The 24,366-nt window shown below is 45.4% G+C and overlaps 1 protein-coding gene across 1 annotated transcript; it reads right to left on the bottom strand.

The window, feature by feature from the left end:
• Positions 1-1,664: 1,664 nt before the first annotated feature.
• Positions 1,665-23,235, bottom strand: TRAF6 (TNF receptor associated factor 6). Its single transcript, XM_053395113.1, has 7 exons — positions 23,028-23,235; positions 9,709-10,044; positions 8,299-8,449; positions 6,657-6,815; positions 5,034-5,105; positions 3,735-3,812; positions 1,665-2,785 (listed from the first exon to the last, which is right to left on the bottom strand). The coding sequence occupies exons 2-7, from the start codon at positions 10,014-10,016 to the stop codon at positions 1,946-1,948; spliced, it is 1,608 nt and encodes a 535-aa protein (XP_053251088.1). The 5' UTR covers positions 10,017-10,044; positions 23,028-23,235; the 3' UTR covers positions 1,665-1,945.
• Positions 23,236-24,366: the final 1,131 nt, after the last annotated feature.

The raw sequence follows: 24,366 nt of genomic DNA, 5'->3' as shown, positions 1-24,366 counted from the left end.
CAAAGGAATCCTAGTGCCACCACATATTTTGAGAACTGTGCTCTCTCTCTCTCTCACACACACACATCCTCAAAATTTGCCAGTGCCTTCCTACTGACAGTAAATCCTCTTTGCTGTTAAAAAACCCATTTTACTCATTCAGGATGCATGTCTTATAGGGCTGAGAGCCAATGAAAGACCAAGCTGTCACAGTGATGGCCACCAACTTGGGTGGTTTTGAAAGAGTAGAGGGCAATCAATGGCTATGCTCTGACACCACAGTTGGAGGCAGCAATGCTGCTGAATATCAGTTCCTGGAAACCAAAGGAAGAGAGAATGCACTTCTGTCTGAATCCTGCTTGGGTGTTTCCCACAGGCATCGGTTTGGCCACTGTGAGTACAGGATGTTGGACTACATGGGCCACTGGCCTGAACCAGCAAGTTCTTATCATAGTATGGCTTTATACACATTGGTAGAGGGCTTTGAATTCTTGAGTGAGCAATACTGAGGATGCCTTTACAATGAATCCCTCATTTATGACCAGAATGGCACATTTCTAGACATCTCTGTGTTAATGTCACATAGCTATTGTTGAGAGTGCTACAATCACCCACAACCTTTTCTATCAGCACCAATGAATTTTGTTCACAGACTTCTTACAGAAGACAACTTTCACAGGGTATACCAGTCAAATAACATCGACATGAGAGTGTGTACCAGCTTAGCCCCATTCTATTTTGATTACTATGCACAGGTCAGAACTATGGACAGAAAATTTCCCTAACACTCTTCAATTTTAGGCTCAGATACAACACTCTTGACCCTAATCTGATCAGCTGATTTGTAGTTGTGGAGAACAGCCTTTACCAAAGGTGTCGTGGACTTTGAAGAAGCATGAACTCAGAGCGAAAAGGAAAAACGAGGTAAGAGGAAGGCACATTTGGCAAACCCTCACCGTGATCAACTCCCGCCCAGAAACCAATGTCCCCACTGTGGAAGGATGTGTGGATCCAGAATGGGCCTCCACAGTCACTTATGGATTCACTGTTAAGACCGTGTTCATGGAAGACAATCTTACTCGTCTACAAGTGATCGCCAAAGAAGAAAGAAGATACTTTCAAGTACAAAACAAGACATGTTTGCACACTTATAGAATTTTCTGTCACCACTACAAGGGCAAAAATACAGCTGGTTCAGAGATACGACAAAAAGAAGACACAATGGGAAGGCAAAAGGCTGAAGACAAAAGATGCCTGGCAATCTCATCAGTGAGTTAACCAGACTGAAATCATTAAGCTTCTCTAGGGCAGTGCCACACTGAGCTTTTTGATAGATCAAAAACTTCTACACATTCCACCATACTAGCAGCTGTTGAGAATGGATTCTCAATACAAAATTCCATGGGAAGGGAAGTGAGGTTTGCAAAAAGGTGCGTGGCAAACAGAGAACCAACATTCCTGCCTAGGGTTATTGACAGCGTATCAATGAAGTTCTAGGTGTGCTTGCTTTCTGCTATGATACTCCCAAGGCTTATTTAGTAGGTTTGTTCTGGTTCAAAATCTAGTCTTGGCTGAAAGTCCCCAGCAAGCTACCAGGTTAAGCAGTCAAATAATTCAGCTCCTTTGAGATGTATACACCAAGGTAATGTAACCATCAAATAAAAAGCAGAATCTGACCAAGCCTCTGCTATCCTAAAAATGGTACTGCATAGTTTTTATTAACTTTTGGTAACACACCCGTCATAGCATAGTTATTTAGCTTACTTATTTAGACCATCAGGACATCGTCTTTACCACTTTGAATACAAATAACTCCAAAAGGAAACACTTTCCATGCTCTGAAAAGCATCTCAGAATGGCAGTTTTGTTTCTGCTTCAAGGATCTGCCATTCTGATGAATCTCTTTATTCATCTGCAGCCCTTATCACAGTTGACCAGCAAAAGCTCAAGCCCGAAGCATGGTGGCCTATGCTGCCCCATCAGTACTACGAGGCTGAAAACCCTCCCTTCGGAGACTGTTTAAGTCTAAGCGTGTTATGACCTCACAGCGCACTAGGATACTATCGTCCTTTATATAGGTTTTTTGTTTTAGCGCCTGCAACTGCATAAACGTCACATATCCAAAGCCTTTTGGGTTGCGGTCGACCATGGGACGCTGGAAAGCCAGCAGCTCAGGCTTGGTATCCATCACTTCCTCATGGTTGTGCCTTGACGATCCTTCTGACTGATCCAGGATAGAAAGCCGTATGGTGCCTTGGAAGGGCCAAGGCAGGTGGCTGTCATATTGCCCTTGCATCGTATGAACAAAAAGGGAAATATAGTTGGCACAGCGCTGTGCATTCGGGGACTGGATATGCAGCCGCAAGCAGAGTTTGTAGCCGGGTTTCCCTGTGTAGAAGCCTGGGCTGTGGATTACAACAGGCCTATCTTCCTCCTGCGCTCTCAAGTAAACACTGAAATTCTCAATCTTCCACAGGAAAATACCATTACACTGCTGTGATTCCACTTCTGCGACTTTTTCCTCCAGATTTCGGATAGTGCGTTTGAGATCTCTCATCTGGTTGTTTTGTGTCTCCATCTTTGCTATGAGTTCTCGGATCTGGTGATCTTGCCTTACCAAGCGACCTTCCAGTTGTTGAATCGTCTCCTTGAAGTTGTGGACCTCTGGGCTACATTCACAGGGAGGTGATGGGTCATATGGGATAGCGCCATGGAAATTAGTGATATTCAGGAGAGTCTGAGCCATCATTCTCATATGGACTGGGGTGAACTCCTGCATATGCCGTGCCAACTCATTTCTCTGCATCTGTAATTAAATAAAGGCACATAGTTCCATAAGCATTTCCTTTGACTAAAGTCAAGCACTGAGCCTTAATGGGCAAGGAAAAAACCACTGTGTTTAAAAGCAGAACTGGCTTAATCTTCCAGTGATTGTCTGAAACAGGAATTGAAAAACTGAACAAAGAGAAATATTATTATTTGAAAAACTGAACAGAATGCCAAGTGTTACTACTGCACTGTTCAGATGCCTTTATTGGAAAGCAATTTAAGGCTTTGGAGAAAAAATTCTCACTACAGATTTTCTGCACAAACCTGTGTCACTGCTGATCTAAATGAATGGTGAGATCAGGATTATACCATGTGCTACCTGCTTCCAAGTTCAGACAGATCACCTTATTTCACAGCACATTTGGAAGGTCCTCGTATTGTAAAGCTTAATTTTATATGTCATCAGGGGATGATGAACACCATGCAGAAAGCTACCATGTTATAGATGTTAGATGTTATAGAGAAACAGAGGTAGTTATCATGAGCGCATCAATGGCACCTCCATCGCCTGCAATATCCCAATGACCACTCTCAACAGCTTCAGTATAGATGCTAAATAGCATTGAGGACAGGGTGGTACCCTGTGGCACGCCAAAGGACCCAGTATTACTATTGGAAACTAAACCCGGAAATAAGACCACAGCCACTGCAGAACGGTCCCCCAAATGCCCATCTCACAGAACTGGTTCAGAAAGATATTATGATGAATGATATCTTCCCTGCCCTCATCACCATTGCAGGAGGCAGGATTATGTGCTCTCCCTTGTGCTTGGCTGGATTTGCAACATGACCTTTGCCACTTGTGCTTTACCCATAATCCAGCCCATTTCATTGCCCAGAGGTCTCTGGTACACCAAGGGGAAAATGAGGCTTTGGGGGCAATAAAGTAGCAATACAAAATTCAGCAAATAGAAGTGTTGGCTTACTTTTTCTGGACATCCAAAGGGGCTGTATGTACACGGTACTGGAGCAGTTGGGCAATCGTTATCGTAGTGATTAGGAAGCTAAAGATGGATGGAGAGATGACACTGTAATTTTCAGTTTGTAAAGTGCAGAAATCAACAATTATAAGAAACAGTAATCAGTGGCTTACATATAGAGTATATAGGGCGAAATACAACTAAGTCATGATTAAAGCAGACCCACTGAAGACAACTGATTTCAACACCCAGAGTGTGACTAATATGGGATCTTCTCCACAGCACTGCACAACAACATCACCACCACCAACAGCGTGTAACTGCACATTTACATTTTGGCCCACAAAGCTTTATGCTGAGAAAAATATGTTTGCTAGTTTATAGCATATGCCATAGGTTATTTTATTTACTTAAGATTCCCAAGATGACCTTCAACTGAAATTTCTAAAGCAATTAACAAAGCAATACAAGTTTGGTAGTTATTTTTCTCTTTGACGTCTGGTGGGAGGGTGTTCCACAGGGTGGGCGAGGGAACCGCCAGAAGGCCCTCGGCGCTGGACCTCAGTGTCCGGGCAGAATGAAGGGGGTGGAGATGCTCCTTCAGGTCTACTGGACCAAGGCCATTTAGGGCTTTCAAGGTCAGCACCAACACTTTGAATTGTGCTCGGAAACGTACTGGGAGCCAGTGTAGGTCTTTCAAGACCTGTGTTATATGGTCTCGGCAGCCGCTCCCAGTCATCAGTCTAGCTGCCGCATTCTGGATTAGCTGCAGTTTCCGGGTCACCTTCAAAGGTAGCCCCACATAGAGCGCATTGCAGTAGTCCAAGCGAGCGATAACTAGAGCATGCACCACTCTGACGAGACAGTCTACATATCTTTAGGCGTGAGGCAAAAATATTCTTCCTGGCCTTTGGTTAAATAAACAGTCTATGGCCTTTTAAACTGGGAGGAGGAGTTACTGTGAATGTTTGTTATTATGCTATTTATATTTTTGTTTTTATATTGTAAATTGTCCTGTGGTATTTGGATGAAGGGCAGTATATAAATTTTTAAAATAGAAAATAAATAAAATTAGTCTATTTGTTTTTGTAAGTGGATGGTAACTGCAACAAAGTTTTCTTGCTATTTGGCACCCCTACATTCAGTTCTCCATATTATTTTAAAATTATTATCTGCCTGCCCATATTTCTATGTCACGAGGGGCTCATAAATGACAAACTATTAAAATAAGGAAATTAACTTATTGACACAAGTCAAACCACAACAAGACTACCTTGCTATCAGACAAGAAAGGAAGCTTCTTACCTGTTCTCTGATTAGCACTGTATTGCAGTATTCACAGCAGACATTTGCTAAAAGGCACATCTGGTCATGAACCTTCATTTCACCAAAACCAGAAAGTAAACAATAATTAATTGCACCGAAAGGGGACTAATAGATCACTAACATTGTGACTCCTCTCAAATCCCATCTTTGCATTACAGAAAACAATAAGTACCAGTGAGCAACTTTGAGTTCATTTCCTTGAAAGAGCACTATTATATTAATTCAGGAGGTGCATACATATCTAGTCAGCAGACCTTTGTAGAACGTGGTTAAATGATATTAAGACCAGCAGGTCCTTGGTGTTTTGAAATCTGTGTTTTCTTGTTGTCACTAAGTAGTGGTCCAGAAATCTCTTTTGCTACATAGCCTTACGGCCTCATGAGTGTCTTTAGCCTATAAAAACAGTAGCATAATCCAATAAGGAAGGACTTCACATGTACTCTGGCTAATCTATGGAGGATATTATGTGGAAAGCACAAAAGGAAGATTAAAAAGACAAAACAAAAACAAAACCTTAGAAACCTACTTTTCTAACAAAAGGAAAGCAATGGGGTGCTTTGGACGCTCGTACTTACAGGACCGCCTGCCCCGGTCTGCCCCACGGAGGACCTTAAGGTCCATAAATAGCAACACTCTAGAGGTCCCGGGCCCTAAGGAAGTCAGATTAGCCTCAGCCAGAGACAGGGCCTTTTCAACACTGGCTCCAGCCTGGTGGAACGCTCTGTCTCATGAGACCAGGGCCCTGCAGGATCTGATTTCTTTCCGCAGGACCTGTAAGACAGAGTTGTTCTGCCTGGCCTTTGGCTTGGAATCAACTTGATCCCCTCCCTCCCTTTCTTTCTTTTTTCCTTTCTCCTTCTGTGATGGAACTCCTATTTGGGGACTTCCCTAGCTTTTTTTCTGGCCGATGTAGGACCAGTCTGGATAGTTGGCCTTGGTGAAGATTTGACGTTTTCATCCCCAAAAAAGTCTTTGATTTGAGTTCCTACTGAAATGAGGCTGCATTTTAATGTTGTATTTTAATCTTGTTTTTAAGTTGTATTTCAATCAATTGTTTTTCTACCTAGTGTTGGCCGCCCTGAGCCAGGTCTTGGCTGGGAAGGGTGGGGTATAAATAAAATTTATGATTGATTGATTGATTCACACTTTGATTAATTTTTTCTGGGGCCAGACCTGATCAGCCGACCACCAGCTGGGAATCTTGGGAGAAAACACATGGCAAAAAATGAAGTTCAAAATGCCTGAAGTCCAGGTGTGAGCTTCAGTTTCAAACTAAGAGGGTAAACTGCTTGAGAGATGGAACTGGGACATGTGGATTTAATTTTTTTAAGGCAAATTTTTTAAAACCGAGATTTATATATAAAAATATAAATCCAGCTACTTGTGAGGCGTGGGGGGAAATAAGTAAAAAGAAAATCACTTGGTGAAATCTTTGTGAATATCATATAGAAGGGTGTTCTCACAACTGTAAAATACTGACACTCTTATCAGACAACACAGGAAGAAAAAATATTTCTAATTTTAGCAAACGTTTGTTAAATATGCTTCATTTAAATAAACAAACACAACTGTTCTGATTGAGCTGCATACTTTGAAACTTACCTCTTTTTCTTCATAAGGCATCCACACGGCACAGTTTGGACAGGAGGTTTGTCGTCGTGGACATTCTTGCTTTATATGATCCTGTATCTGATTCTTTTGGAAAATGCCATGGCACTGGGGACATTTCTCTGGAGCAAAGCCGCAATGCAGCTCATGGTCCTGTGAAGAAAATGAGATCAAATAGCAATTTAGCCTATAAATAACTTAAACTTACACAAAATGATTCCGAAGCAGACTTAAAATATAGACTGAAGATGATGGTAGCCAATCTGAGGCGAATGTCTTCATGTCAATCACTCCCATGGTTTGGGGGTGCAAAAGAAATAAAAAAAGTATGTTCAAATTGCATTCAGCTAAGACTTGTAAATAGGGACGCGGGTGGCGCTGTGGGTAAAAGCCTCAGCGCCTAGGGCTTGCCGATCGAAAGGTCGGCGGTTCGAATCCCCGCGGCGGGGTGCGCTCCCACTGCTCGGTCCCAGCGCCTGCCAACCTAGCAGTTCGAAAGCACCCCCGGGTGCAAGTAGATAAATAGGGACCGCTTACCAGCGGGAAGGTAAACGGCGTTTCCGTGTGCGGCTCTGGCTCGCCAGATGCAGCTTGTCACGCTGGCCACGTGACCCGGAAGTGTCTCCGGACAGCGCTGGCCCCCAGCCTCTTAAGTGAGATGGGCGCACAACCCTAGAGTCTGTCAAGACTGGCCCGTACGGGCAGAGGTACCTTTACCTTTTACCTTTAAGACTTGTAAATAGCCACTTGGTGAGCTCAGGCAATTCTGGGTGAGAAGACTGGAAAGCTTTTAAGAGTCAAAGAGAAAGGGTCGCTCCAACCTGGTTTTTCATGGAAGCTCCAAAGAACTTTACACAGGATAAGTGGGCTGTCAAGCTAGTAACTTTCCCAGATTTTCTATTTTGCAAAGTTGTATGAGGCTAGACAGACTGAGGTAGCTGCCTCAACAATCCATTTTAGGGTCATGAAAGGGCAGCAAATTGTTAGTTGTTTAATTTATTATTGTTGTGTTTTACTGCCAGGGAAGAGAAATTATGAATTATATTGTTTATATGGAGGGAAGTGGGTTTCCCCCTTCAATTTCTGGATTTCCAAGTTCAGTCCATAACTGCTTCTAATTCAAGGGCTGCCTCAAAAATTCAGATTTCTTACATGAAAGTACAGGTATACATAACTTCTCAATATTCATGCAACCATGATCCGCACAGATTTCACAGCTTCCTCAATTAAAGTACTTTAGAAAATGTGGCACTTTTGCAATAGGGCACAGATCTGTTTATTATATTTTAAGAGAAACAGACTTTGCAAAATCAACAATATGCTTAACACCAATCAAACATGCTACAGTCCAGCGCTGACAGGTGCATCTGCAATAACAGCTAAAGCATGTCCCAAACCCTCTTCACTTCTTTAATCTGATGTTACTGGAGGGAAAAATTTGATCAACGGACCTTCCTGAAGTCACCTGGATGTCACAACTCCACTGGGCCACAGGTGTAGCAACCATAACTACCACCATCATAAGTGAGGGAATGGGGACAAGGTGTCCTTTGAGCTATTCCAAAAAGTCTTACGGTATGCTGACACTACTCAGGATTGGGTGGCAATTCTGCAAAAAGAAACCCTGAAAGCCCACCTCTAAATGCCTGAGTTCCATCTTCTGATGACAGCCCTGGTTGGGACACTTCACCATCAGCGATAGGATTTCCCGTTTTGCAAAGTTGTCAGGAAAGAGTTGAGTTTCGAGTAAAATTTCGTTGTCGATTGGACATTTATGACCAGCATCTCTATCAAAAAGAGCAATAATATACATCATAGAGAGGTAAACAGAATATCCAGCCTACAGTAAGCTTGCAAGTTACACACATTTAACTCGTGCTCAATCAGCTTTACACACTTGGCAAATTAAAATAAATAAATAAAAGGGGGTGGGTGTCCAGGGGAATTTTTTTTTTTTGCAATCCTACCCACTATTGCAACCAATGTGTTTTAACTATACACTATTTTGGCTTTAAGAGTGATCCCCAGAACCCATAATTTGCGGGTTTACTGTATATCTATTAATGCAAATTCTGTGTTTTAGTTATTCTTGCCAGTTTTGTAACATTTTATGTGCCATGTTACTTTATATATTTTTATTTATTTGTTAATAAATGTATTTATATACTGCCTACTTGCAAAACACAAGGGCAGCGGAAAGCAACATAAAAGCATTTTTTCTGTACACTGCTGGTGAATTCTCTGAATGTAGAGTAACTTACAAATCTGGAAATAAAATAAATAACAAATAAAATTATTCTTGCAGTCATCATATTCTCCAGTTCTGGCTTGGCTCCTGCTGCATACCGCCCCCCCCGGCTCATCCCACACCATTCCAGTGGACTCAAGAACAGCTTTTTTTGTGGGGGAGGGGGGAGAAGCAAGAAAGCTCCCATTGTACAGACACAGTTCTGCTCACATTTTCCTGGATTCAACCCATTGAAGGCATCTGTAGCTGAGATAGGATATCCCAACACCCCATTCGCAAGATGGAAAACATCAAGGGTGGTAAACTGGCCATTTGGGTTACTAGTCAAGGGAAATGCTGGATCTTCCAATAATAAGGTAGCCCTCTCACTCCGAACCACCCTTATTCCTGATACTTTTAGCTTTTTAAAAATACATAAATTTTAAGAGGGAATTTGTGACATCAGATTTATGCGGCACCAGTGAAAGGCACGTTATCTTTCGAGCCGGCTTGCAACCTGGTCCATCTGTACCTAGACTTCACACTTCTTTTCTTTTGACATCCCAAGTGTAATTGGGAGCTTCCTCTTGCTTAAAACTGCACTCCATCTGACACTTTAGGCATACATGAGAAAAACTGTTCAACCGACGCTTTGGAGATGGGCTACAAACTCAAGTTTACTGGCAAACTCAGTGCTGACATGGAAACGTAATCACTAACCCAGTAACTCAGAAACATGTGCAACGGTGAGCGCGATGATTTGCCCTTCGTTACAGACAATGACTTTTAACTACTGCCGGAAGTCTACTGCTCCTTTACCTTATGGATTTGACAATGCAAGCTTTGCAGAAACGGTGTCCACATGGTGTCTGCACTGCCTCCCGGAGAGCCATCAGACAGATTGGGCATTCATATTTGCTTTCCAGCGGAGGGTCAAACTCCACATCATAGCCCTGGATTTCTTCCATGAAAGAGTTTGAAAGTGTTCCCCCAGTGCCATTGCTGACACTGGTGTTGATGCTTTTTTCTTTCGCTCCAGCAATGGAACAGCTGGCCATAGCTGCACAGCAGCCGCTATCCTGACCACTGGCTTCAAAGCTGCTGTTGTTACTGTGTAGCAGACTCATAGTAACAGGTAGGGGACCAGAGAGTGCTCTGTGGGCAAGAGACAGAGAGAGAGAGAAAATAATTAATTGTTTCAAATACCACATATTGCCTAAGCAATCGCAATCCCTGTGCCACCATTATCACAATGTCGCTGTACTAATCTGTGGCGTGACCGCATTTGGAACACTGTGTACAGTTCTGGTTGCCTCACCTCAAAAATGATACAGTGGTACCTCTGGTTGCTAACGGGATCCATTCCGGAAGCCCATTCGCAACCTGAACAGAACGCAACTCGCGTCCGCGCGTGTCCCGATTCGCCGCTTCTGCGCATGACGTCATTTTGTGCATCTGCGCATGCGCGAGCGGCAAAACCCGGAAGTAACCCATTCCGTCGCAACCTGAAAACGCTCAACCTCAAGCAAACGTAACATGAGGCACTACTGTATTGAAGAGTTGGAAAAGGTTCATAAAAGGGAGAACCAAAGTGATCCAAGGGGATGGAAAAACTCCTCTTACGAGTAAAGTTATAGCGTCAGGGGCAGGATTCAGGACAGGTAAAATAATTCTTCACACAGTGCATAGTTAGGCGATGGAACTCAATGCCACAGAAGGCAAAGGTGGCCAACTTGGATGGCTTTGAAAGAGAAATTCACAGAAGATAAGGCGATCAATGGTTACTAGCCATGATGGCTATGCTCTGCCTCCAGGTTTGGGGACAGGAATGATCCTGAATGCCAATTATTGGGAATCCCAAGTGGAGAGTGTGCTCAGATCCCGCTTGCCCGTTTCCCAGAAGAGGCACCTCACTGGCCAGAGTGAGAATGGGGATCTGGACTAGATGGCCACTGGCCTGATCCAGCAGGGCTCCGCTTAAGTTCTGATTCTACTTCTATATTTTCAAGATCGCTACTTCCTACAAGTGTCATCTTCCCAGTTGCTTTCACAACAACACAAGAACATCTTTTCAGTCTGCCTCCCCCTCTCTTTAAGAGTCCAGACCACCTGTCAGTATCTACTATCCTGGCTCTCCCTGTCTGATGAGGAACTGGAACTGATGGCTCCGGTTTTGCAGAAGTCTTTTCTTTTCAAATGTGAATGGTAAATAAGGCAAGTCACAGGTTGCAAGGATCTGCCGTTACATGGGAGGTCAAAGGCATGGCTAGGCACAAGCGAAGATGTCGAACCAAGAGCATTTAGTGTAACAAGCAGCTGGAGTCCCAAGACTGGGCTGGCAAACATTTACGAGTGGGCTGGCTAGGTGAAGTTTGTGCATTCAAGCACAGGCATTTCCACATCCTAGGTTATGGAAGACGGGTGGGTGCCAGCTCAGAAACTTTGGGGTTTTGTTTTTTAGCAGGCCCCTGCAAGACTACAGTGAAGGGACCTGCTTGATCTCAGGAGGCAGGGAGTTCCCAAGTGCAGGTGCTGCCATACTAAACACTAAACTGTTACTTGGGGTAGAAAGGAAGCAAACGGTAGTCAAGAAAAACCTGGCCCATGTTTTAAAAAGGTAAAGGTAAAGGACCCCTGACAGTTCAGTCCAGTTGCAAACGACTCTGGGATTGTGGCGCTCATCTCGCTTTACTGGCCGAGGGAGCCGGCGTTTGTCCGCAGACAGTTTTTCCAGGTCATGTGGCCAGCATGACTAAGCCGCTTCTGGCGAAACCAGAGCAGCGCACGGAAACACTGTTTACCTTCCCACCGGAGCGGTACCTATTTATCTACTTGCACTGGTATGCTTTCGAATTGCAAGGTGGCAGGAGCTGGGACCGAACAATGGGAGCTTACCCCATCACGGGGATTCGAACAGCCAACCTTCCGATTGGCAAGCCCAAGGCTCAGTGGTTTAGACCACAGCGCCACCCATGTCCCTGGCCCATGTTTTAAGCAGGCCCAAATTTCTGCTTTAAGCTCAGACATGTTTTTGCCTGCCTGGACCCTTGCTAGATCACGAGAAACAGAAAGCTTGGCAACGTTTTACTGAAGCTGAGATCATATATCTGTGTGAAGAACATGCAAGGTATGAGACTCCCTACAGGCAGCCCAGCAGCACTGGGTGACCCTGTGCTGGAACATGAGATCAGGAAAAACTGGCAAGCTAAGCACATGCACCAGAATGAAGGCTCATTAGAGGCTCTGAGTCACCTTCATGAGGTTCCTTGTACCCTGACAAAGCTCAAGAATATGTCACACACACCCCAAAAAACCAATTCATTTGAGATAAAGTAGAACAAAACACCTGTTTAAAAAAGTTTGCCCCTGATGTCATTTACCAACACAGAACTAAATTTTAGTGAGAAAAAGTGGTGAGAGAAAAGAGAATTACTTTGCATACTACTTTGCATACCCTATGAACTGCCCCCATAATCACCATCTGAGGCCCTTCTTCACGTCCCTCCTCAATGAGAGGTCCAAAGAGTGGAGACACGAGAAGAGGCCTTTTCTGTGGTGGCTCCCTGTTTGTGCAATGCTCTCCCCATGGAGGTTTGCCTGGCAACTTCATTACACATCTTTACATACCTTCTTCTCTCTGGCTTTTGGCTACTGAAACAACCTATGGCTTTATAAACTATGTGTGGGGTTACTGTTTGTTTATTATTATGGTATACATTTTTGTGTTTTTCTATTGTAAACTACCCTATGATCCTCTGAATGAAGGACGGTATGGAAATGTAATAAATGATATAATAACAACAATGCTAAATTGTAGTGATTATAGGATCAACTGCCCATTATGCAGCCTCCTGTCAGCAGCAGCACCATCCGATACCACCTTGAGTATAAGAGGGATTATCTGCAACAAAACTAGACAGCTTCATGTTCTCAACAGAAGGTGATATACCAAGAGGAAAACAACAGAAGTGGACTGGAGGGCATAAAATAAAAAAGGAAAAAATCTCAGGACTGCCTTCTGTTAACAACAACAAAACCTTTCCAAACACCTAGCCGAGACAACTGTATCGATATTTCTGAACCTGAGAATTGCCAATCAATAGCAGCAATTACTTTCTAGCACAAGAAGGTTAATGATTAAAGAGAAAAATCAAACAGCAACAATCGCTTTGTAAAACCACCATTGACGCTTCAGCTTCTAGTATTGCACACAAATGCTTTTCTTTGTGGGAGTTTCCTGAACAGGGAGTTCTAGCTTTACTTGAAATGGTGGGGATTTTGTCTTCATGATTAATTTTATTCAGTATTTTGAAAAAGCTGGAGAATCCCACTACAACACACATAGACTTTTCCTGTAGTACACCCTGATTTGAGGGGCAACGTTCATTTCATCAGGTGCATTAGGTTTTGTGGGCTCAATCTTGCTCAAAGTCGGAAAACTTTCTACTGCTTTTAAGGTAATGTCTTCAGTTCAGAAAAACTAGCATAAAAACATTTAGACTCCAATGTGCAATATTAGCCAAATATGTTCTTCTATTACTTGAGTTTTGTTTTAAATGTATCAGCTGTTGGGGGGGTATAAACACAATATACTGCATATAAAGGTAAAGGTAAAGGTACCCCTGCCCGGGCCAGTCTTGTAAGACTCTAGGGTTGTGCGCTCATCTCACTCTAGAGACTGGGAGCCGGCGCCGTCCGCAGACACTTCCGGGTCACGTGGCCAGTGTGACATCGCTGCTCTGGCGAGCCTGCACCAACGCAGCACACGGAACGCCGTTTACCTTCCCGCTATAAAGCGGTACCTATTTATCTACTTGCACTTAGGGGTGCTTTCGAACTGCTAGGTGGGCAGGAGCTGGGACCGAAAGACGGGAGCTCACCCCGCCGCGGGGATTCGAACCGCCGACCATACAATCGGCAAGTCCTAGGCACTGTGGGTTTACCCACAGCGCCACCCGCGTCCCATACTGCATATACAGGTGTCTTTTTCGCATCCCTTACCATGCTGCAAGCAGTGTTACAAACTCAGATATATAAGCTAGGAGTCAAATGGCTCCCTAAACCAAGGTTAGTCGCCAAAACGGAACATCTAGTTGCCATTTTTGGGCAGGAATAAAGTCTTCATTTTTCAAATTTTGGACTAACTGTGATTGATTCTCAGTTCAGATGACAACCTTGAGAAGTCTCTTGATCCAGGGACAGTCCACATACCTGGCCTACCCCAAGCTCTTTTTCCTAGCGGTGACTACTCTTGCTCAGGCTGCACAGAAAAAGCAAACCGGTTCCAGAAATTCATTCCGATTGGGCAGATAAAATTTAACTGATCAAATTCTACAGAATGGGGTGCTAGTGTATGAAAACAGTCCAGATCCAACGATCCCCAGGCATGCACCTCAAGATGGTGGAGATGTCAGGTGCCATTCTGGTGCCCAGGAATGTTCACTTGGTTGTAAATGGTCGAAATCCAGGTGCAAAATGCACCTCACGCCTGCTAATTTCGAACACTGGCAGCAAGTAACCTGCCTCCCTTCTTTTGAATTCTGGAGACAGCAGCTTTCAGTTTCTTACTCCTTGTGGCGTATTTGAGACTTAGGTAAAAAAGGTAACGGTAAAGGATCTCTGGACAGTTAACTCCAGTCAAAGGCAACTATGGGGGGCGGTACTCATCCCGCTTCAGGCCAAGGGAGGCGGTGTTTGTCCGCAGTAGCTGTTCTGGGTCATGTGCCCAGCATGACTAAACCGCTTCTGCTGCAACGGGACACCGTGACGAGTGCCAGAATGCATGGAAACACTGTTTTCCTTCCTGCCACAGTGGTACCTATTTATCTGCTCGCACTGGTATGCTTTCGAACTGCTAGGTTGGCAGGAGCTGGGACAGAGAAACGGGAGCTTACCACTGTCAAGTGGATTCGAACTGCCAACCTTCTGACCGGCAAACCCAAGAGGCTCAGTGGTTTAGACCACAGTGCCACCCACTCTTGTATTTGAGACTAGATTGTATTGGCCCACCACTGTCTATCAGGCCACACTAGTGGACTGCAAAACCCCTTGTGCACAGAAGCAATCTTAATCTACCACTGTGAAATGTTGAAAGGTCTCAAGAATAACCTCCTGTTACACGAATGAAGACGGCCCAGCACTGCCCAAAATTTTTTAGAAACCAAATACATACAGAGGTACCTCGGGTTAAGTACTTAACTCGTTCCGGAGGTCCGTACTTAACCTGAAACTGTTCTTAACCTGAAGCACCACTTTAACTAATGGGGCCTCCTGCTGCTGCCGCGCCGCCAGAGCACGATTTCTGTTCTCATCCTGAAGCAAAGTTCTTAACCTGAAGCACTATTTCTGGGTTAGCGGAGTCTGTAACCTGAAGTGTATGTAACCTGAAGCTTAATGTAACCCGAGGTACCACTGTACTGTGATTTTTAAATGGACAGTATAATTTTTCAGGTTGGACCTGGGTAACGTCACATCAAAGTCATGTTTCTGGTTTGCCATCTTGATTCAAAATGGTGCTTTGTCCAAATGTCAACAAATGTTGCCACCTTCATCCCAGGAACCCTCATGCCAACTTTGGTGATAATATCTGAAGAGGCTGCCAAACCTATGAAGGCAAAGTTAGACCAAGGTGGCGATTAGGCCTGCCATCTTAACTCAAAATGGGAGTTGGTAACCCAACCTCAACCCCATCTCAGGAACCCTCATGCAGAGTCTGCCATTGATACCTCAAAAGGCGTCCAAACTCATAGAGGAGAAACAAAGGGACAAACCATTGTCCAAAATACACAGGAGATGAAGCAGCCCTCTTTCTCCAAGATGGTAGATAAGAGAGCCCAGGCAGAGTCCTAACTACACAGTAGTGTACCGGAAAGTCAGTATGATTAGCTTTAATTTATGTTTGTGGTTATTACCAATGAGGGAAATCCCCAGCTTTGTTTAAGAAGCACCTGAAAGTGTTAGGCAAGTTTCAGTTTGTGTTTCAGATAAACAAGGAAACTGAATACAGCTTTATGCATGTAGGTCTTGTGCCTAATGCATTTAAAATGTTTCAGGGATTATGGTCTGTTTAGTGTGTTCCTTTCCATTTCAGTATTCATATACTAATCTAAGCCAGTAAGCAAACATCTCTTATCAGGTTAATTCATGAAAGCTGCATACACAATATGATTTATAAAAAAATCACAAGGCAGAGATCAAATTTGAAAGAAAAGGAATCAAGAAAATTAAATGATATCCTATTCTAGATATCCTCATTGTTACCAACATTAATTAAAAAGGAAAGAATGGATAGAGCATTTCATTCATTAGTTATCTGATATCCTGAGTACCAAACAGATGTCCTTCAAATAATTCTGCCCACTTTGACCTGGGATGGGGAACTAGGTCTGATCAACGGGCCAGAACCTTATCTTCACCATGGCCCAACTTTGCCTACTGGGTGCTGATCATCAGTCAGAGGGAGACTTTTTGAAGCCTCGGCTGAGGGAAAATACTCTTTCCCTCTGCTGAGAAAGCAGCGTGCATTCAAAGAACTGGGGGAAGCACTTTTGACTACAAACTGCTTCCTTTGGAAAGGAAAAAATGTTCCATTTTAAAAGCTGCTTTAAGAACTGGAAGCTTCCAAACCACCTAACAATCAGCTGATTGCTTTTGCGAGCCCTGTACTTAGTGCTTCTTAAGTGTGCTTGCAAAGCGCTTCTGAAGTGCCAATTGTTGGGTTCTTGGGAAGCACTGTGCAAGCGCCTTTCATCCAAGCTCCACCTGTACCTGCACAGCAAGTGAACATGGCCTGGCTGAAATGGGCTGCTGGCAAAATGAAGAGGCTGGTGGGCTTAAGGAGATCCGTAAGTCACAGAATTCCCATCCCTGACTTGAATAACCACTTTAAGCGTTATAGGTCTATTACTAGAAAGAATGAATCCCCTCTTCTAAAGAAGATTTATACCAGGGGGATATGGCCCAACTGTAAGGCCCCCAGGTCTTTTCCGAGGCCACACCCCTTCACCCAATGCCTCTTGCTTGCTTGGGCAGAGAATTGAGAGATGTTGATGTATGGTTGGGAATAGGGATATAGCCTCCTGTACAAAGAGTCGTAGTGGGACGCGGGTGGTGCTGTGGGTTAAACCACAGAGCCTAGGACTAGCCAACCTAGCAGCTCAAAAGCATGTCAAAGTGCAAGTAGATAAATAGGTACCCCTCCGGCGGAAAGGTAAACGGCGTTTCCATGTACTGCTCTGGTTCGCCAGAAGCGGCTTAGTCCTGCTGGCCGCATGACCCGGAAGCTGTACGCCGGCTCCCTCGGCCAATAAAGCAAGATGAGCGGTGCAACCCCAGAGTCAGCCATGACTGGACCTAATGGTCAGGGGTCCCTTTACCTTTACCAAGAGTCGTATCTGTTTCTCTGCCTACTTTCGTCTCTGGCCCTGCATGCGGCTCCCAAAAGGTTGCTCACAAGATGAAAAAGGTCCACAACCCTTTATTTATACCAGTAACTATCAAAAATTCTTATATTGGTTAAAATTAAAGACACTGCTGCCTTTACCAGCTGATTGATTTGGTTCACTTCAAAGCCATCCAGTTACTAATTTTTAGAAGACAATCAAACTATTGCTTTCTAAAATACAGTTATTAAACAGAGTGTCCACATGACATCCATTACAAGAATCTCCTACAGTAAAGGAGGTACACAACATGTTTCTCTCCTTATGCCTACACATAAATACAATATGAACTTTTTCCTACTCTTCACATTTTCCTCGTCTACAGTGCGTAGGACATCAGCTCCCACAGATTGACAAATACTTTTCAATACATTTGTAAGGTTTGTGAACTTCTGTGAAGAAGTTTCTCAAGAAGGAAATATACCTTCATAAAATCCTTATTGTAAGACCCAAGATTACAAATTAAGAGTTCCCCATTGAGAAATCAGGCCTACAAACCAGCCAAGCCACAACATGTTTCTCTCTACAAAGGAGCACACCACTTCATAAAGAGTTGCAGGGAGAATGTCAGCATCCTTGAACTCAATTTGCATTCCTATTTGCCTTTATAAAGTTACTTCATGTCCCTTCCAAGATGTCTATTACTATCCTTGCCTCACTAATACTTACAAATTTAATAACCTATATTTATTCTGTCACTTGAGCCAAAAAGCAAACACCAGATACGTGTTTTCTGCATTTAAAAAAATCCTTTCATTTTACAATTTTATGCGATGGAAGTATATCAGCACGCTGTTCTTCAACAAGAAACCATAACAGATTGTGTGCCACACACAAAAGGTGTCTAAAAGCTCTTTCTTTAACCTCAAAACAATGCAGAGTTTGATATTAAAATCACTGATGGCTTAAGTATGTACTACGGTACAACAATATTTAGTAGTGATCTAGGTCTTTTAAAGCGCCTGCCAACCTAGCAGTTCGAAAGCACCCCCGGGTGCAAGTAGATAAATAGGGACCGCTTACCAGCGGGAAGGTAAACGGCGTTTCCGTGTGCGGCTCTGGCTCACCAGAGCAGCGATGTCACGCTGGCCACGTGACCCGGAAGTGTCTCCGGACAGCGCTGGCCCCCGGCCTCTTGAGTGAGATGGGCGCACAACCCTAGAGTCTGTCAAGACTGGCCCGTATGGGCAGGGGTACCTTTACGTTTAGGTCTTTTAAAACCTTAGCAGAGCAATCCAAATCCTGGCTGAGCACTGGAGTCACATTAGCCGGCCTAATGGTTGGGAGGACTGCACAGGAGTGGAGCTGGCTTGAGATCCAGTGGATCCTGGAACATCTCAGTGCCTCCCCCTCCCCATTTTGGGAATTTCAGTAGCCTGCCACTGACAAGGAGCCTACCAGCAGTACTTCTGCCTGAAAAGGGTTCAGAACCCTTTTCGACCCATCCAAGGGCTATACACCAGCTGTGGCCAAGGCCAGAGGGAAGTGGCAGGATGCGAACTTTCACACAGCAGGCAACATTCTAGCCACACAAAAGCCAGGGGCTTCTGCACTCAGGCACATGCCTCCCCAGCCTCTGCCCAGACAAACAAGAGCCCTATCGCAGTCCCGAGGCACAGCCCAGCCAGGCAAAGCACTGAGGATGGTGGGGGAACAGGGCTGATGTGCGTGTGGCCTGGCGAAGAGTCCCAAGGGCCAGATGGAGACGCCAGAAGGGCCACATCTGGCCTGCTAGCCTTAAACTGCACATCCCTGCTATAACCTCTGGAACCCAGTGAAGGCTTACTAAGCTGCACTCAGAGTTAGGTTCCCAGTACGTTTCCGAGCACAATTCAAAGCGTTGGTGCTGGCCTCGGTCCCGTATACTAACCGGCCTCGGTCCCGTATACCTGAAAGAGCGTCTCCACCCCCATCGTTCTGCCCGGACACTGAGGTCCAGCTCCAAGGGCCTTCTGGAGGTTCCCTCCCTGTGAGAAGTGAGGTTGGAGGGAACCAGGCAGAGGGCCTTCTCGGTGGTGGCGCTTGCCCTGTGGAATGCCCTCCCATCAGATGTCAAGAAAATAAACAACTACCTGACTTTTAGAAGACATCTGAAGGCAGCCCTGTTCAGGGAAGTTTTTAATGTTTGATGTTTTATTCTGTTTTTAATCTGTTGGAAGCTGCCCAGAGTGGCTGGGGAAACCCAGCCAGATGGGCGGGGTATAAATAATATATTATTATCATCATCATCATCATCATCATCATCATCATCATCATCATCATCATATTACTACTACTACTATTGGACAAATACTACACGATGCCACCCTTGGTAACTGCACAGAAACTTCATGGGGCATCAGTTTCAAACACATGTTTTACAGGAGGTCTAGTGTGTATGCTGGATTTAAATTGTTTTCTAGAAACCATGGGACTGACTTTGAACCCTCTGGAAAGTGGCTTTGGCACTACAGTGGACGCTCGGGTTGCGAACGTGATCCGTGCGATTTAGCGCTTCTGCACATGCCCGACCACCGAAACCCGGAAGCAACTCATTCCGGTACTTTCGGGTTTCGGCGGGTCCGTAACCCAAAAAAACCCAACCTGAAGCGTCTGTAACCCAAGGTGTGACTGTACACAAGTTTAGAGGCAGACCTCTCTTGTACTCAATTACACTCTTCAAAGCGTCATACAGTGGTGCCTCGCAAGACGAAAAGAATCCGTTCCGCGATTCTCTTCGTCTTGCGGTTTTTTCGTATTGCGAAGCAAGCCCATTAGCGGCTTTGCAGCTTAGCGCTATTAGCGGCTTAGCGGATCAGCTGATAAGCGGCTTAGCGGATCAGCTGATAAGCGGCTTAGTGGATCAGCTGTTAAGCGGCTTAGTGGATCAGCTGTTAAGCGGCTTAGCGGATCAGCTGATAAGTGGCTTAGCGGCTTGGGAAAAAGGGGGGGGAGGAAAAAAACCCTGCAGGAACTCGCAAGACATTTTCGTCTTGCGAAGCAAGCCCATAGGAAATTCGTTTTGCGAAGCACCTCCAAAACGGAAAACCCTTTCGTCTAGCGGGTTTTCCGTCTTGCGAGGCATTCGGCTTGCGGGGCACCACTGTATTCACTACCATCTCAGGGAATCAGCAGGAAATGTGTCCTGATATCTGCAGTACCAAATGTGTCTATATCTAGACGGAACTCTCTTCCCCAAAGTTTCATCAAGAGGGCAAGCTTGAGTATTTCCCAGTTGAATGGTCAATAATGCGCATAGGTACATGGGTGTAGCCGGGGGGGCAACTGCCCCCCAATCAGTCAATAAAAATACATAGCAAACTGAGGTTTGTGTGTCCCCCCAACAAAAGGCCTGCCCCCTAACAAAATTCCTGGCTACGTCCATGCAATTGGCTAAAACTATCAGCTTCTGCCAGTTCCATCCGTTTGCTGTACTGAAATATATAATAGCTTTATTTTTACTCCATGCAATTTTGTTTCGGTGCTCTTTTATTGTTATTTAATTTCAAATTTTCCAAAAAATTTCATTCCTTGCTGCAAGCTAGCCCTAAGGACACGGGTACAGGCCAGACTGTTAACAATAAAATAAAACAGCAAGTTCTCTGTTACGACAGGCCTTATCCAGTTAGCAGCAAATGAACAACCACGCAAGCAACAAAGGATTTTTTGCTGGGTGGCTGAGCAGGATCCACCAGCTTTTAATTATTTGCATAACTTTGTAAGTTCATATAAAACTTAAAAAGAATAAAAATGGAGTAATGTACCCATGTGTTTCATAGAATCAAAGAACTGTGGAGCTGAAAGGGACCCAGTGAGGACCAGTGCTGAAGGCCTTCTGGCGGTTCTCTTGCTGCGAGAAGCCAAGTTACAGGGAACCAGGCAGAGGGCCTTCTCCGTAGTGGCACCCGCCCTGTGGAACTCCCTCCCACCAGATGTCAAAGAGAACAACAACTACCAGACTTTTAGAGGACATCTGAAGGCAGCCCTGTTTAGGGAAGCTTTTAATGTTTAATAGGTTATTTATTTTAATATTCTGTTGGAAGCCGCCCAGAGTGGCTGGAGAAACCCAGCTAGATGGGCGGGGTATAAATAATAATAATTATTATAATAATTATTATGATTTAGTCCAACCCCATGCAATGCAATTTGTGTTGTTTTTAAGCCCTAGCTTTTTTACCAACCCCTAGGATGGGACGCAGGTGGCGCTGTGGGTAAAACCACAGCGCCTAGGACTTGCCGATCGTATGGTCGGTGGTTCGAATCCCCGCGGCGGGGTGAGCTCCCATCTTTCGGTCCCAGCTCCTGCCCACCTAGCAGTTCGAAAGCACCCTTAAAGTGCAAGTAGATAAATAGGTACCGCTTTATAGCGGGAAGGTAAACGGCGTTCCGTGTGCTGCGCTGGCTCGCCAGAGCAGCGATGTCACACTGGCCACGTGACCCGGAAGTGTCTGCGGAGAGCACCGGCTCCCGGCCTCTAGAGTGAGATGAGCGCACAACCCTAGAGTCTGTCAAGACTGGCCTGTACGGGCAGGGGTACCTTTACCTTTACCTAGGATGGGAACAGGGCGGAAACAGATAAAACTGCCTTGATAACTATGAGCTGGACCAGGTTGGGGTATTTTTAGAAAGGAGTTTCTCACGACTCACCCTACAAACCTTTTCCCCCGCAGTTGCTCAGCTAGTCATCCAGTTTGGTTTGTGCAAAGAGGAGAACAAAACGTGACTCACCACACCCACCCAATGCATCTACAGCAGTGCTGGCCCAACTTGGCCCTCCAGCTGTTTTGGGACTACAGCTCCCATCATCCCTTGCTAACAGGACCAGTGGTCAGGGATGATGGGAGTTGTAGTCCCAAAACAGGTGGAGGGCCAAGTTTGGGGATGCCTGCCATAGAGGACCCGGCATGATCTGGACCAGGCATAGGCAAACTCGGCCCTCCAGATGTTTTGGGACTACAACTCCCATCATCACTAGCTAACAGGACCAGAGGTCAGGGATGATGGGAGTTGTAGTCCCAAAACAGCTGGAGGGCCAAGTTTGGGGATGCCTGCCATAGAGGACCCGGCATGATCTGGACCAGGCATAGGCAAACTCGGCCCTCCAGATGTTTTGGGACTACAACTCCCATCACCCCTTGCTAACAGGACCAGTGGTCAGGGATGATGGGAGTTGTAGTCCCAAAACAGGTGGAGGCCATCGCTGATCTACGGGGAGGGAAAGCAAATGTGAGAAAAGCCCTATATATATATGTGGCTTTAAACCTTATATATAAGGTTTAAAGCCACATTCCATCGCCAAGAGACCCCAGATTGTTCCTTCCCCATGAAAGTAACACGGCCAGGAGGCCTTGCTGGGCCTCCTCCGCCTCCACGCGCACGAAAAAGGGCGCAGAGCGATCCTGAAAGCCGGCGCAAAACAGGTCGGCGAAGAAGGAGGCGCGGCGGAACCGAAACCTCCCGAGGAGGAGGAGGAGAAGCAGCGAAGCCCGCGAGCGACCTTCGGGCCTGGACCCCGAAGAACGAGGCCTTGTCAGGCGAGGGCTAACACCCGCCCGCCCGCCCGCCTGAGCCGGGTCTCCCCGGTCGGGGAAGAGGGCGGCGTTCCTCGGCTGAGAGGACCGCGAGGAGGCGAGGCGGAAGCCATGGCCGCAAAACTGCGAGGCAAGATAGGGTGGGCAGGCGGAGAGAGCCGAGCCGGCCCGGGAGCCCGGCGCTTACCTCAGCCCGGTTACCTCAGCCCGGTTGCCGTTGCCGCCGCCGCCGCCTTCTTCTCGGCCAGGTGACTCGTCCTCCTCTGTGGAAATGGCCCGGGCGAGAGAGAGGCGGAGGCCGGGAGAAGCCGGAGGGAAGGAAGCGGCGCAACGAGGGAGGAGTTTCCTCCGCCTCCGCCGAGCGAGGAAGGAGGCCGAGGGGAAAGCGAAGGAGGCCGCGCGCCTCACAGCGCCGCCCCGTTTACCTCACGGAGGGAAAGAAGGCAAGGCCAGAGTTGCGCTCTTCCCTCAGCTCTTCCCTCAACACTTAATATTCATTCATTAAATATTATTGATATTTATAAATGGATATTTATTGATAGGATATTGATTTAATGCCTTTAAACGTTATTCAAGATGGGTTGTGAGGTATATCTTTTCAAGAAGGGCAAATTGCCTTGAATACCAGCAATCCAGGTCATTCCAGTAATTGGCAATGCAGCCCTGGGCTGCTGCTAAGAGGGGAGAAATGTTATTTACTTTTCAAATCCCGTTCTTGTTCCCACATACAGGTTCAAAAGTGCCAGATAAAAGGATGGAGTAATTGTTTGTTCAGTTATCAACAAGATCTCAGCAAACACCATATTCCAAAACTCAGCAATCTTGTTCTGGTTGTATGTATTGCCATTCTGATTAGCTTTTTTTGGCTGGAGAGAGGGTACAAAGGTGCCAAGTAAACAGTTCACATCCCACCTTTTTCTTCAAGATTGTACTCTTCAACATTTTTCTGATGAAAACAGGGTTTTCCTATTTACAGGGATCAGCAAACTCTTTCAGCAGGGGGCTGGTTCTCTGTCCCTCAGACCTTGTGGGGGGCCGGACTGTATTTCGGGGGGGGGATTGAACGAATTCCTATGCCCCACAAATAACCCAGAGATGCATTTTAAATAAAAGGACACATTTTACTCATGTAAAAACACGCTGATTCCCGGACTGTCCACGAGCCAGATTTAGAAGGCGATTGAGCCGGATCCAGCATACCCATGTCCTATTACATAATAATTTTACTATTTATACCCCACCTCTCTGACTGGGTTGCCCCAGCCACTCAGAGCTGCTTCCAACATATCTTTAAAAATGCTTAAACATTAAACATTTTTAAAAACTTCCCTATACAGGGCTGGCTTCAGATGGTTTCAGGGGTCAGATAACCCCATCCCACCCAACATTTCTCCAATAGGAACATCCTAAGGAAAAGTGGGACATTCTGGGATCAGATCAGAAACCGGGGCGGCTTCTGTAAATCTGGGACTGTCCCTGGAAAATAGGAAGACTTAGAGGGTCTGCAAGATGGCATGTATGGTTCT

This window comes from Podarcis raffonei, chromosome 7 (genome assembly GCF_027172205.1).
Source record: "Podarcis raffonei isolate rPodRaf1 chromosome 7, rPodRaf1.pri, whole genome shotgun sequence".
Lineage (NCBI taxonomy): Eukaryota > Metazoa > Chordata > Lepidosauria > Squamata > Lacertidae > Podarcis > Podarcis raffonei.
This window is presented reverse-complemented; position numbering and strand designations above follow the sequence as displayed.

What these genes read in the sequence shown, in the direction of transcription:
- TRAF6 (XM_053395113.1), bottom strand. Translation starts at nt 10,016, where the DNA reads ATGAGTCTGCTACACAGTAACAACAGCAGCTTTGAAGCCAGTGGTCAG. An exon ending in TGCATTGTCAAATCCATAAG is followed by an intron (nt 8,450 to 9,708) that starts GTAAAGGAGCAG and finishes TCTTTTTGATAG; the next exon opens with AGATGCTGGTCATAAATGTC. An exon ending in CCTTTGGATGTCCAGAAAAA is followed by an intron (nt 2,786 to 3,734) that starts GTAAGCCAACAC and finishes ATTTAATTACAG; the next exon opens with ATGCAGAGAAATGAGTTGGC.